Here is a 13426-nt window from a genome sequence, read left to right as displayed (position 1 = left end):
GCTGTATGCAAGAGAATTGAGATTTGAAGGTACACAGGGGGTTTTGTAAGGTCACTTGTGCCACTGACAGGGGTGCAGGGGTGAGGATTACTGCTAATTTTCTTACCTTCTATGGGTATGACCCATAGATAATGCAACCACAGTTTTTTAAAGAAACTTTTTGGATTAAATTTCTCGACTTATAGTCAAGTATATACAGTAGGGTCCAGTTTAATTTTGAGAGGCATAGAGTTCCAACAGTGTGCTGTTTGACAGGAAAAGGATTCTTTTAAATGTAATCCCTTTCAATGATGGATATCATAATGATAAAATTAGTAGTGCCTCTAATCATTCTATTAAAGTAATGAGGTTAAAACAATGTAGGATTCCGTAAACCAAAGAGCATGAGTGGGAAAATGTGGGATATAAGCGAACCATTTATTTATGGGTTACTTATATCCCACATTTTCCCACTCATGCAGGCGCAATGTGGCTTACAGAGAATTAAATAAGAGTACAAAGTTAAAAGCTTAGGCAAGCATAAAAGAAGCAAATAGGGGAGGAGAAACTAACAGCGTGAACTAGGCAAGGTAAGGGACAAGGGATGCATCAATCAACATGGTAAGTTGGGGGGGGGGGGGGGGTAAGTCTTAGCAAAGAGGAATGTCTTTAACAACTTCTTAAAAAGGGCATGGTCCACTTGAGCTTTAAGGTGACGAGGTAGCGTGTTCCAGTGTTTGGGACTCCAATAACGGAAGGACGAGGCAAAGATTTTCTTGTACTTGACACCCTTACAATTCGGAAAATGGAGGATATAAGCGAACCATAAATAAATAAAGAAAGAAAGAAAAAGAGAAAGCCAGTGCAATTCCAAAAGCAAACAGGTAATCCTATCAAAACTTTCAGCCTTAAACACCAGTCTAATGGAAAAATTTTATATTGTCTGGAGTTGCTTAAATATTTTCTCTCAACATCATATATATTAAAGATTAAATAGTCTAATTAAGACAAAATTACTGCCTGCATAATAATCTTAAACTGATCAACATAAAAAATAAATGTCTAATACATCAAAGTTGTCGGAGTTTAAAAAAAAAATCTGCTTGTGTATTACATTAGATAGTGGGAGCAGTTGCTGACAGCAGCAGGTGGCCACAGTAACCAGCCTACCTCTGAGGTGCAGAATCCTCCCTGTGCTGTGAATTTGGAACAGAGTAATTTGGATTTGCTTCTTCCCTGCACAAAGGGCTTTAAAAATCACTGCAATTTCATTGACTAAACTCACAGCTGTTTCCTTTCACTCCTGCTCCCACAGCGGGAGGGGATGCTGATATCAGCAGAATGTGGCCATAGTAACCAGCTCACCTCTGAGGTATCGGAATCCTCCCTGCGAATTTTGAACAGAGCAATTTGGATTCACTTCTTCCCTGTACACTCTCTAGGCCTTCAAATTTGCTGCAGTTTCGCTGTCACTCCTGCATCCTTAGCAGGAGCAGATGCTGATGTTTGCAGGAGGTGGCCATAGTAACCAGCCCACCTCTGAGGTGTTGCGCCAAAAGGGTGTGCCTAAGGGGCACATCCCTTAGTGCAGCGCTTTATTGGCATTTGGAGGCCTCCACTCATTGCTACGTCTCTATATTCTCACCCTTTAGGTCTGTTATCATTATTCTAGCTGAATAATAAAATCAACTGCCTCTTTTTTTTATTTTGCTTTCATTATACTTACCACATATTTGTTTTCGCACTGACGTTGAGTACTTGTTTAAAAGTATTCCTTTAAGAATTCTAAAAGTCATAAGTAATGCCACACTGGGAAAAGACCAAGGGTCCATCGAGCCCAGCATCCTGTCCATGACAACGGCCAATCCAGAACAAGGGCACCTGGCAAGCTTCCCAAATGTACAACCATTCTATACCTATTATTCCTGGAATTGTGGATTTTTCCCAAGTCCATTTAGTAATGGTTTATGGATTTGTCCTTTAGGAAACTGTCTAACCCCTTTTTAAACTCTGCCAAGCTAACCGCCTTCACCACGTCCTCCGGCAACGAATTCCAGAGTTTAATAACACGTTGGGTAAAGAAAAATTTTCTCCGATTTGTTTTAAATTTACTACACTGTAGTTTCATCGCATGCCCCCTAGTCCTGTAGTATTTTTGGAAAGCGTGAACAGACGCTTCACATCCACCTGTTGCACTCCACTCATTATTTTATATGTCTCTATCATGTCTCACCTCAGCCGTCTCTTCTCCAAGCTGAAAAGCCCTAGCCTCCTTAGCCTTTCTTCATAGGGAAGTCGTCCCATTCCCGCTATCATTTTAGTCGCCCTTCGCTGCACCTTTTCCAATTCTACTATATCTTTCTTGAGATGCGGCGACCAGAATTGAACACAATACTCAAGGTGCGGTCGCAGCATGGAGTGATACAACGGCATTATAACATCCTCACATCTGTTTTCCATACCTTTCATAATAATACCCAACATTCTATTCGCTTTCTTAGCCGCAGCAGCACACTGAGCAGAAGGTTTCAGTGTATTATCGACGACGACAGATCCCTTTCTTGGTCCTTAACTCCTAACGTGGAACCTTCCATGACTTAGCTATAATTCGGGTTCTTTTTTCCCACATGCATCACCTTGCACTTGCTCACATTAAATGTCATCTGCCATTTAGCCGCCCAGTCTCCCAGTCTCGTAAGGTCCTTCTATAATTTTTCACAATCCTCTCGCGAGTTAACGACTTTGAATAACTTTGTGTCATCAGCAAATTTAATTACCTCGCTAGTTACTCCCATCTCTAAATCATTTATAAATATATTAAAAAGCAGCGGTCCTACCACAGACCCCTGAGGAACCTCACTAGCTACCCTTCTCCATTGTGAATACTGCCCATTTAACCCCACTCTCTGTTTCCTATCCTTCAACCAGTTTTTAATCCACAATAGGACATTTCCTCCTATCCCATGACCCTCCAATTTCCTCTGTAGCCTTTCATGAGGTACCTTGTCAAACGCCTTTTGAAAATCCAGATACACAATATCAACCGGCTCCCCTTTGTCCACGTTTGTTTGCTCCTTCAAAGAATTGAAGTAAATTGGTCAGGCAAGATTTCCCCACACAAAAGCCGTGCTGACTTGGTCTCAGTAATCCAGATCCATGGATATGCTCTGTAATTTGTTTTTAAGAATAGCCTCTACCATTTTCCCCGGCACCAACGTCAGACTCACCGGTCTATAATTTCCCGGATCTCCCCTGGAACCTTTTTAAAAAATCGGCGTTACATTGGCCACCCTCCAATCTTCCGGTACCACACTCGATTTTAAGGATAAATTGCATATCACAGTAGCTCCCCAAGCTCATTTTTCAGTTCTATCAGTACTCTAGGATGAATATCATCCGGTCCAGGAAATTTGCTACTCTTCAGTTTGCTGAACTGCCCCATTACGTCCTCCAGGTTTACCGTGAAGTCAGTAAGTTTCTCTGACTCGTCCGCTTGAAATACCATTTCTGACACCGGTATCCCACCCAAATCTTCCTCGGTGAAGACCGAAGCAAAGAATTCATTCAATCTCTCCGCTACGTCTTTGTCTTCCTTGATCACCCTTTTTACCCCGTGGTCATCCAGTGGCCCAACCAATTCTTTTGCTGGCTTCCTGCTTTTAATATACCGAAAAAAATTTTACTATGTTTTTTTTGCCTCTAATACTATCTTTTTCTCGTAATCCCTCTTGGCCTTCTTTATCTGCGCCTTGCATTTGCTTTGACACTCCTTATGCTGCTTCTTGTTATTTTCAGACGGTTCCTTCTTCCATATTCTGAAGGCATTTCTTTTAGCCCTAGTAGCTTCCTTCACCTCACTTTTCAACCACGCCAGCTGTCTTTTGGACTTCTGTCTTTCTTTTCTAATTCGAGGAATATGTTTGGCCTGGGCCTCCAGGATGGTATTTTTGAACAGCGTCCATGCCTGTTGTACAGTTTTTACCCTCTGAGTTCCCCCCTGAGTTTTCTTTTAACAGTTCTTCTCATTTTATCATAGTCTCCTTTTTTAAAGTTAAACGCTAATGTATTTGACTTCCTATATATAGTTACTTCATGGTTGATATCAAAACTGATCATATTATGATCACTTGTTATCAAGAGGCCCCAGTACCATAATGTCCCTCACCAGATCATGCGCACCACTAAGGGCCAAGTCTAGAATTTTTCCTTCTGTCGTCAGCTCCTGCACCAGCTGCTCCATAAAGCTGTCCTTGATTTCATCAAGGAATTGTACCCTCTCTAGCATGTACCAATGTTACATTTACGCAGTCTATATTTGGATAATTGAAGTCACTCATTATTATCACATTGCCCATTTTGTTAGCGTCTCTGATTTCTTTTATCATTTCTGCGTCTACCTGTTCATCCTGGCGAGGCGGACAGTAGTACACTCCTATCACTGTCCTTTTCCCTTTTATACATGGAATTTCAACCCACAATGATTCAAAGGTGTGATTTGTGACCTGCTGAATTTGTAATCTATCTGATTCAAGGCTCTCGTTAATATACAATGCTACCCCTCCACCAGTCCGGTCCACCCTATCACTACGATATACTTTGTACCCCGGTATGACAGTGTTCCACTGGTTATCCTCCTTCCACCAGGTCTCAGTAATGCCTATTATATCCAATTTTTCATTTGGTGCAATATATTCCAACTCTCCCATTTTATTTCTTAGACTCCTAGCATTTGCATATAGACATTTCAGAGAATGTTTGTTGTTCCTATTTGCATGATGCTTAGTACTTGACACTACTGATTTGCCATCTTTTGTCTGATCTTTAGTTTTATTTAAGGTCACCTGGCATACCACGGTCTGTTGTGCAACCTCACTATCCAGAAAGCCTATCTTCCCTGTTTGTGAGGTATCCTTGCAAGATACCTTATCCCGATCCATGCGCTTTTGAGCGACTGTCGGCCTTCCCCCCATTTCTAGTTTAAAAGCTGCTCTACCTCCTTTTTAAATGCCGATGCCAGCAGCCTGGTCCCACCCTGGTTAATGTGGAGCCCATCCTTTCGGAATAGGCTCCCCCTTCCCCAGAATGTTGCCCAGTTCCTAACAAATCTAAAACCCTCCTCCCTGCACCGTCTCATCCACGTATTGAGACTCCGGAGCTCTGCCGGTCTCTTGGGCCCTGTGCATGGAACAGGTAGCATTTTGCTACCCTAGAGGATCTGGATTTGAGCTTTCTACCTAAGATCCTAAATTTGGCTTCCAGAACCTCTCCCCCACATTTTCCTATGTCATTGGTACTCACATGTACCAAGACAGCCAACTCCTCCTCATCACTATCTAAAATCCTATCTAGGTGACGCGTGAGGTCCGCCACCTTCGCACCAAGCAGGCAAGTCCCCAGGCGATCCTCACGTCTACCAGCCACTCAGCTATCTATGTGCCTAATGATAGAATCACCAACTACAACAACTGTCCTAACCTTTCCCTCCCAGGCAGCACTTGGAGACATATCCAAGTGCAAGAGGATAGTACATCCCCTGGTGGGCAGGTCCTGGCTACACGAGTACTTCCTACTTCACCAGGGTGATGCTCTCCTTCTAGGAGACCTCCCGCCTCCAAGGTAGCACAAGGGCTACCAGACTGGAGGTGGGACTTCTCTACAACATCCCTGTAGGTCTCCTCTATGTACCTCTCTGTCTCCCTGAGCTCCACCAAGTCTGCTACTCTAGCCTCAAGAGAACAGATACATTCTCTAAGAGCTAGGAACTCTTTGCATCGGGCACACACATATGACATCTCACCAACTGGGAGATAATCATGCATGTGACACTCAATGCAAAAGACTGGATAGAAACCCCTCTCGCTGCTGGACTGCTGACTCCATCTTAGTGTTTTTGAGTTTTTCAATAATTTAAACCTTGCTACAGTATTAAGGATATTAGCCTAATATAAAAGTGTCTTTTAGTTTGTATAGTATATTGTATGATTTATTTAGTGTTTCCTTCTTAGATGGTAATGAAATGTATTTAAAACTCTGTAAGAGCACTCCTTGCTTGTTACCCTAATTACAATAACTGACTATAAATGAAGAGTTGTCCTAGGGGTGGGTGGAAAGACTAAACTAGATCCTGCAGTGCCTGTTAGATTCTGTTAATGCTGTGGTAGAAAGCTTTTAAAACTAAGTGGCAAAGACTATGGAGATTAGTTGTTAAAATTTGCTTTTTATATTTTTATTTTGCCTAACACTAACCTACAATTCCTCCTTTAAACCCCAATCTTTAAGCTCCCAAAGCAAAGTAGCGTTCAATTACCAGAGTAATGTCCTTTTCTCTCAGAACTTCTCAGAAAGGAAGTTCAGTGGGACCTTTCCTCTTTATATAGTTTTGAATCTAAGGGGCCTCTTTTACACAGGCTCTTTGAAGCTGACTCAGCAACCTATACAAGTATTCTACTTCCCCACACCTTAATTAACACTTAATTGAGGTCGCTGGATGAGCTACCTCTCCAGCAGCCAAGGAACAGAAAATAACTGCCTTTTAGAACAAGAGTTTTTGGCTGTTTAGTTTCTACCTCTAGAAAAGGTTTCAGTTTAAAACTATGGGAAAAATGCCTATTTCTAGAGAAAATTTCAGTTTAAAACTATAGGAAAAGGATTTGTACACTATGGCAACTAGTTAATGATGCTTGCTTTTCTCTCTCTCTCTCTCTTTTTATTCCCCCCTTAATACTATACTAGATTCTGCAGTGCCTGTTAGATTCTGTTAATGCTGTGGTAGAAAGCTTTTAAAACTAAGTGGAAAAGACTATGGAGTTTACTTGTTAAAATTTGCTTTTTATATTTTTATTTTGCCTAACACTAACCTACAATTCCCCCTTTAAACCCCAATCTTTAAGCTCCCAAAGCACAAAGCAGTGTTCACTTACCAGAGAAATGTCCTGCTATATTGTTTCATTTCTTTTCTCATTTTATCTAGACATTTAATTCATGATTTTTATTCCTATTTTCCTATCCCAGTGATATATTCTACAACATATTATTATCCTTATTGGGTACCAACTTATCACCAAAGGAATCTCTGCGGTTTTGTTCCTAGCTATTTGAATCACAACGATCCGAACATTGCGCCTTCTACATCATACTAAAAAAGGCTCCAAAACCTTTTCTAATAAAGGCCACTTGATTAAAGTCCCACTGTTGAGCAACTTTTTGTTCTTATTTTTCTCTGTAGGTTATGTCAATGCTCGAATGGCTAACAAAACTGTAATTACTAAAAATTGGATAATTGATGCTCAATTTGATTTTGTTATACTCTCTGAAACTTGGCTACATGCAAAAGATGATCCTATTATTCTCGATGTATGCTCATCCAGTTATTCACTTCCCTAGAGCTAAAAAAAGGGGAGATGGTTTAGGTATGATCTATAAATCTTTGAGGTAAAAACTATCTCCTTATCTGGAAACTGATTCTTGTTCTATATCTTGTGATTCTTTATTCAAACCTATCTGCCTCCTACTCAACCTATGCATTCAATTTCTCCTACTTAGGTACACAAATGTGGAATGCACTACCAAAGAGTGTGAAAACGATCCATGACCAACTAAATTTCAGGCGATCATTAAAAACCTGTTTTGCAAGGCCTATTCTACTGATCCAACTTAAATGCCTTAACTCCGTAATGCATCAAAACCTCACATCGTAATGGACATTGTATATTCCTTAGTTCCTTGACCTTTGCTGTACTTGTATACCCTAACCTTACCTGACCCTTATTTTAAACTATATTTGTTTTAATATGTACTGGACTTGGCGATCACCTTGACGGTATTATGTAAGCCACATTGAGCCTGCTAATGGGTGGGAAAATGTGGGATACAAATGTTACAAATAAATATTACCTCGTCCTTCAAATTGTTGGAACTTAGCCAAGGCTGATCTTACTGAATACATCTCGAATGCATGTATTAATAACGATAATATTATGATGGTTGGAGATGTTAATTTATATCTTGACAACATTACCAATACACCAAGAATTTCCTAGAATTCCTTAATGTTTGGCAATTCTTGCTTTTCAACGGAATGCCTTCTCATGTTAAAAGGTCACCAATTAGATATATTGGCAACAAAATTTACAGACCCAACTAAACTTTTCATCTCAGATTTTCATTGGACCGCAATACCTTGGTCAGATCACAGTAGCGTCTTTTTTTAAATTGCACTGGAAGGAAACTGTTATTCTAAATCCCAAAAGTTGTTGCATTCCTTTAAAACTAGAGGTAAAATTGACCTTTTAAAATTCTGGTCCAATGAGTCATTCAGTGCATTACTTACCTCAAACCCTTCCCTGAATTTCATTCAGCAATAGAATTATTATTATTAGCATTTGTATAGCATTACCAGCGCACGCAGCGCTGAACACCTGATACAAAGAGACAGTCACTGCTCAAAAGAGCTTACAATCTAAATAATACAGACAGACAAGACAGTTACGGGTGAGGGAAGTAATGGGTGAGAAGCAAGGAAGGGACAAGGGGAGGGAAATTTAGCAGTGGCTAGGAGCTAAAAAGCAGCAGTGAAAAGGTGGGTTTTCAGCATAGATTGAAAACAGGTAGAGATGGAGCTAGACGTATAGAATGATACTTGTAAAGCAGTCCTTGATCTTATTGCACCTGTGACTGTCAAATCTCGTCCGAAAATCTCTTCTTGGGTCAATGATTATCTTTTACAAATGAAAAGTAAATGCAGGAGACAGGGGGATAATTTGGGCTAAGCACAAATCCACTGAACAATGGATTGCTTGGAAAAAAACTTTTGAAAATCTACAAAGGAATGATCTCCAACCTCCTACTATTCCAAATTTAATGGCGATAAAGTAGTCAATCCGATGAAACTTTACTCATTAGCTAATAGTTTAGTGGACACTCAACTAATAACCAATTTAACCAATACTATACCTACTACCGACCACTTGGCTACTTATTGACTAGAACTTAACAATACTATTTCCTCTATTTACATGATTCCTTTACTGCCTCATTCTCAAGCAGATAGAATCTTGTTGGTTTTTCATCCAATCACTACTGATCAGGTCAATCACGAATTACGCAAATTCACATTGTCTGCTTGATACGTGCCCTACTTATCTCAAGTCAGCTCCTGATTTATTTACATCATATGCATTCCAATCTTACTTTGATGTTGTCTCAAGGTTTTCTTTCCCTCTGACAATGGCAACATTATTTGACTCCTATACCTAAAAATACCCAAACAAGCCTAAATTTAGTTTCCTAATATAGACCAGTAGCCTTAATTGCTCTACTTATTAAAGTAATGGAAGGACTTATCATAAGCCAACTTATGGAGTATCTCCAGCTTCATGTCATTTTGCATAGTTCACAATCTGGTTTTAGGCCCTCTTATAGTACAGAAACTGTGCTTACAACCCTCTTAGCTAACTCTATGAGAGAATTAAGCATGGGCAACAAAATACTGATACTTCAATTCGATCTATCCAGTACTTTTGATACTGTTGATCATAATATTCTTTTAAATATTCCTATTACGGAATCTGTGGAGTTATCCTGAAATGTTTTTCTGGCTTCTTAAGATCTAGGTCATATCAAGTCAAACAATCAGGTGTACTTTCTTCCACTTGGTCTCCTGGCTGTGGGTCTCTCAGGGTTCCCCTCTTGACCCATCTTGTTTAATCTAATATAATAAAACGCACCGTGAACATTCTGAGGACAAAGATTCTGAAGTCACAGCACACGATAAAGGGTTCATGGTTTCATGGTGGTGAAGCCATCCGACATAACACGGACCTATCAGAAGGGACCTATCAGAAGGGGCTTGCCCACTAACAAAGCAGAACTGTTACCAGGCAACGGAATGCGACATAGAACTCACCTAGCAGAACAAAAAAACAGAAGAAGGGAGGAGCATTCAGCTGTAGAATGCCTCATTGTCTGAGCAGCACAGAGAGCAGAACACCACCGCTGGAAACAGAGAATATCCCAGCACTGGGTATGTACACAAATATTGTTGTTGAACCCGGGGAAACAGGAGTACAGCGTGCCCCTCGCCATCTGCAACGTGCGCCGCCACCTGCAAAAATTAAACCCGACCTAGCCTGCATCACAGACTGACCCAGGCGGAGGGAGGAGTAGGTCCGCGTGTTTCCCTACTCCTCCCCAGCCTAGGATTCAGTAGAAACTGGCTGGCAAACTGCTTGAATATACAAAACCGCTAACTCCTTCAATATACAAAACCGGAGGCAACAAAGAAAAAAAAAAGAAGCGCGCCCCTCGCCATCTGCGACGTGTGCCGCCACCTGCAAAAATTAAACCCGACCTAGCCTGCATCACAGACTGACCCAGGTGGGGGGAGGAGTAAGTTTCCCTACTCCTCCCCAGCCTAGGATTCGGTACAGACTGGCTGGCAAACTGCTTGAATATACAAAACCGCTAACTCCTTCAATATACAAAACCGGAGGCAACAAAGAAAAAAAAAAACATTATCACGCACGTGCACATAACTGGAACACCTCCCCCCCCTTCACCTTCTCACGAACCAAGCAACTCAGGACGTGCAAAACCATCCCCCGCCTCAAAAAACCCGTCACCCACCTCAAGGATGCACACCGCGCTGCTTCCTGCTGCACATTCGTCCAGCATTCCTCCTGCATCGTTCCTACGCTGCTGCCCTATAACGAACCGAAAGAGTGGCGTACTCTCCCTTCCGCAAACCACACCACCCAAAACAAGACGCTGCTGCTTGCCACAAGGACAAAAAATACCGTTAAAATATGAAAAAAAAGCAAAATACGCTAGTGCTGTCTGATAGCGGACACGCTTATGTCCGCTATCAGACAGCACTAGCGTATTTTGCTTTTTGTTTCATGAGTATCTCGGAGGTGCACCTGTAAACATCAGATTCAGGACCCCTGAGGAAGGCCTGTTGGCCGAAACACGGACCGTGTAGGGTCCCATTAAACTTTTCTGGTGCACTTACTCCTTATGGTTTTTCTGGTCTGTTTTGGTTCATCTTCCGCCATTTTTTGTGGTTTGTGTTAAACATTTACCAGCACACCACTGCCTATAAGTGTTATCAAGGGTGATATTTCCACATTTCTTGTTGCAGCTGATAGACAGGCACTGCTACTAGTTTCTTAGAGGTAAAAAAAAATTAAAGAAGCCAAATAAAACTGCCCCTACACTCACCTACCTACCTCTAAATTAAATGAAACTGCTTCAGCCAAACTATGAATAAAAACAGAGAACATGTCTTCTGAAGGAAATCTGTTCCTGGACTATAGAGGAGCCATACTCTTAATTAAAAAAAAAATGACTTCAGACCTCTAAACTTCTTCAGACTCTGAAATGAGAACCAGAGATAAAGTCTGTGACAATATGAATCCTAGAGCCAAAGCCACACTAGTATACAGGACAGTCATTTTGGCCTCAGCTCTCAGCTTTGCCAATCAGGTGGGGATGCTCCCTCTCCAAAGCTGCACAACCTGTTTCAATACAGAACCATGAGTGTTAGTGCCAAACTGCTTGATGCTGAATTGGTCCCTTGAGATACCTATACTATCACAGCACTACTGGAAAAAAAAGTGACAAAAGGAGGCACCTTAATGAGCCTCTTATTAAGCTCCTGCTCTAAGGCTACTGATGCCAATGCAGGAGTCTTAAGATAGGGCTTCTTGGGTAGATAATATGAAGGTATCACTCCGGAGACTGTTGCAGCTGGATCTTAAGTGATTAGCCTGGGCTCTCTTCTGGATGAACAGTTCTGGGAACTGCTCATAGGGAATGGTGCAGTTTGCACGGTGGTTGGGCAGCTTTAGATGGGGGCATTACTGTGGGGTTGGGAGAGAACAGGAAGAGCCAGTTTGAAAGAAAAAATTCCCTATGTTTCCTGTATGTATGTTTCTGTGCTATAGAAGCTGGAACTCATTCTCCTATAGAATTGCACTGAGTCACTTTCAAACTATTTTTTTTTTTAATCAGAGCTTCTCCACATGCCATGTTTCATGTCATTCTGTTATTTTCGGTGTTATTTGCTTCAAAGATAGACAAAAGGACATACCCAACTTCCATTTGGTTGGAAAGAAATATATAATAGATAATCTAAAAAAAAAAAAGTTAACCCTTGCAATAAACCTACCGTACAAACATGAGGCCAATCTTTGAGTTGCTTGACTATTTCTTCATTCAGATCCTGCTGGTATGTATTTTTGTAAACCTGCGGCAGCTTTGACAGCCAAATTCCTTTGCTGTACTTCTGCAGAATTTCTCTGATGTTGTTCTGAACATCTGTGTTTGTTTTACATGGCCTGCCAGACAAGCTATTTTTTCCCAGGCAGATTTCATTTCGATTAGCTGGAAAAAAAAAACCCCACACAAATACAACTGAAAAATTGAAACAGCTCAGAAATTGCTAGCATAAAACTTATCTATTATAAGCTATATGAGATCGTCAACGGGAAAAGGTGACTAAAGTAGTGGATCCCAAGTGTTGAAAACAGCTGATTTCTCATGTCATGGGTCCATAAGAAGTCTGAAAAATTTACATTTGAACATCTGTAATTTATTTTTTTCACATAATGGAATATTACAAATTGTTTGCACTAACAGAATTCATTAAAACCTAGTAATTTTAGTCACCTTTTCTCAGAGATGGGAAAATTAGGTTCTTACCATGATAATTTTCTTTCCTTTAGTCATAGCAGATGAAGCCATTACGTATGGGTTGTGTCCATCAACCAGTAGGGGGAGATAGAGAACACTCAATTTTTCACAGTGCCTCATGGCCAGCTAGCTCCACTGCCTCTTCAGTATTTGAAGCTTACAAAGCAGTATGGCAAACCGCAATGGAAATAACATGAACTTTCCTCACAGCGAACGATGGCCCCTTAACAAGGGCATAACCTCCAAAAAAGGAGGGAATGAATTCATCCTCCTGGAGGAAATAAACTCGTCCTCCACTTTGTATAAACGGAGGGAATACTTGCATCCTCCTGGAGGAAATAAACTCATCCTCCTATAACTGTAACAAGAATCCTGAAGACAGTTTTCCGACTCCCCAAGGAAGAAATATAACTTCAGGAAACAAGAACAGCAACTAAAATCAGAATCACTGCAATACAGACAATCATACAGGGAGGGCTCATGGCTTCATCTGCTATGACTAAAGGAAAGAAAATTATCACGGTAAGAACCTAATTTTCCCTTCCTTGTCATCAAGCAGATGAAGCCATTACGTATGGGATGTAACAAAGCAATCCCTAAATAGGGTGGGAACAAGCCACACCACGCGCTAGCACCTGTGCTCCAAAACGCACAACCCTCCTGGCAGCCACATCCAGCCTGTAATGTCGGGCGAAAGAGAGCTTAGAAGCCCATGTTGCAGCACTGCAAATCTCATGAAGAGATAGTGCTCCAGTTT

The 13426-nt window shown here is 41.1% G+C and overlaps 1 protein-coding gene across 7 annotated transcripts in view; it reads right to left on the bottom strand.

Moving 5' to 3' along the window:
* Nucleotides 1-13426, bottom strand: part of TDRD7 (tudor domain containing 7) — a 432711-nt gene that overhangs the window by 284906 nt on the left and 134379 nt on the right. For all 7 annotated transcript variants that reach the window (XM_030194449.1, XM_030194446.1, XM_030194444.1 and 4 more), the window contains exon 6: nucleotides 12146-12360. In XM_030194449.1, the coding sequence (XP_030050309.1) occupies nucleotides 12146-12360 (215 nt within the window). The remainder of the gene's footprint in view (nucleotides 1-12145; nucleotides 12361-13426) is intronic.

This window comes from Microcaecilia unicolor, chromosome 2 (genome assembly GCF_901765095.1).
Source record: "Microcaecilia unicolor chromosome 2, aMicUni1.1, whole genome shotgun sequence".
Classification (NCBI taxonomy): Eukaryota; Metazoa; Chordata; class Amphibia; order Gymnophiona; family Siphonopidae; genus Microcaecilia; species Microcaecilia unicolor.
Note: the sequence above shows the minus strand (reverse complement) of the source record. Positions and strands in the feature narration are given on the sequence as shown.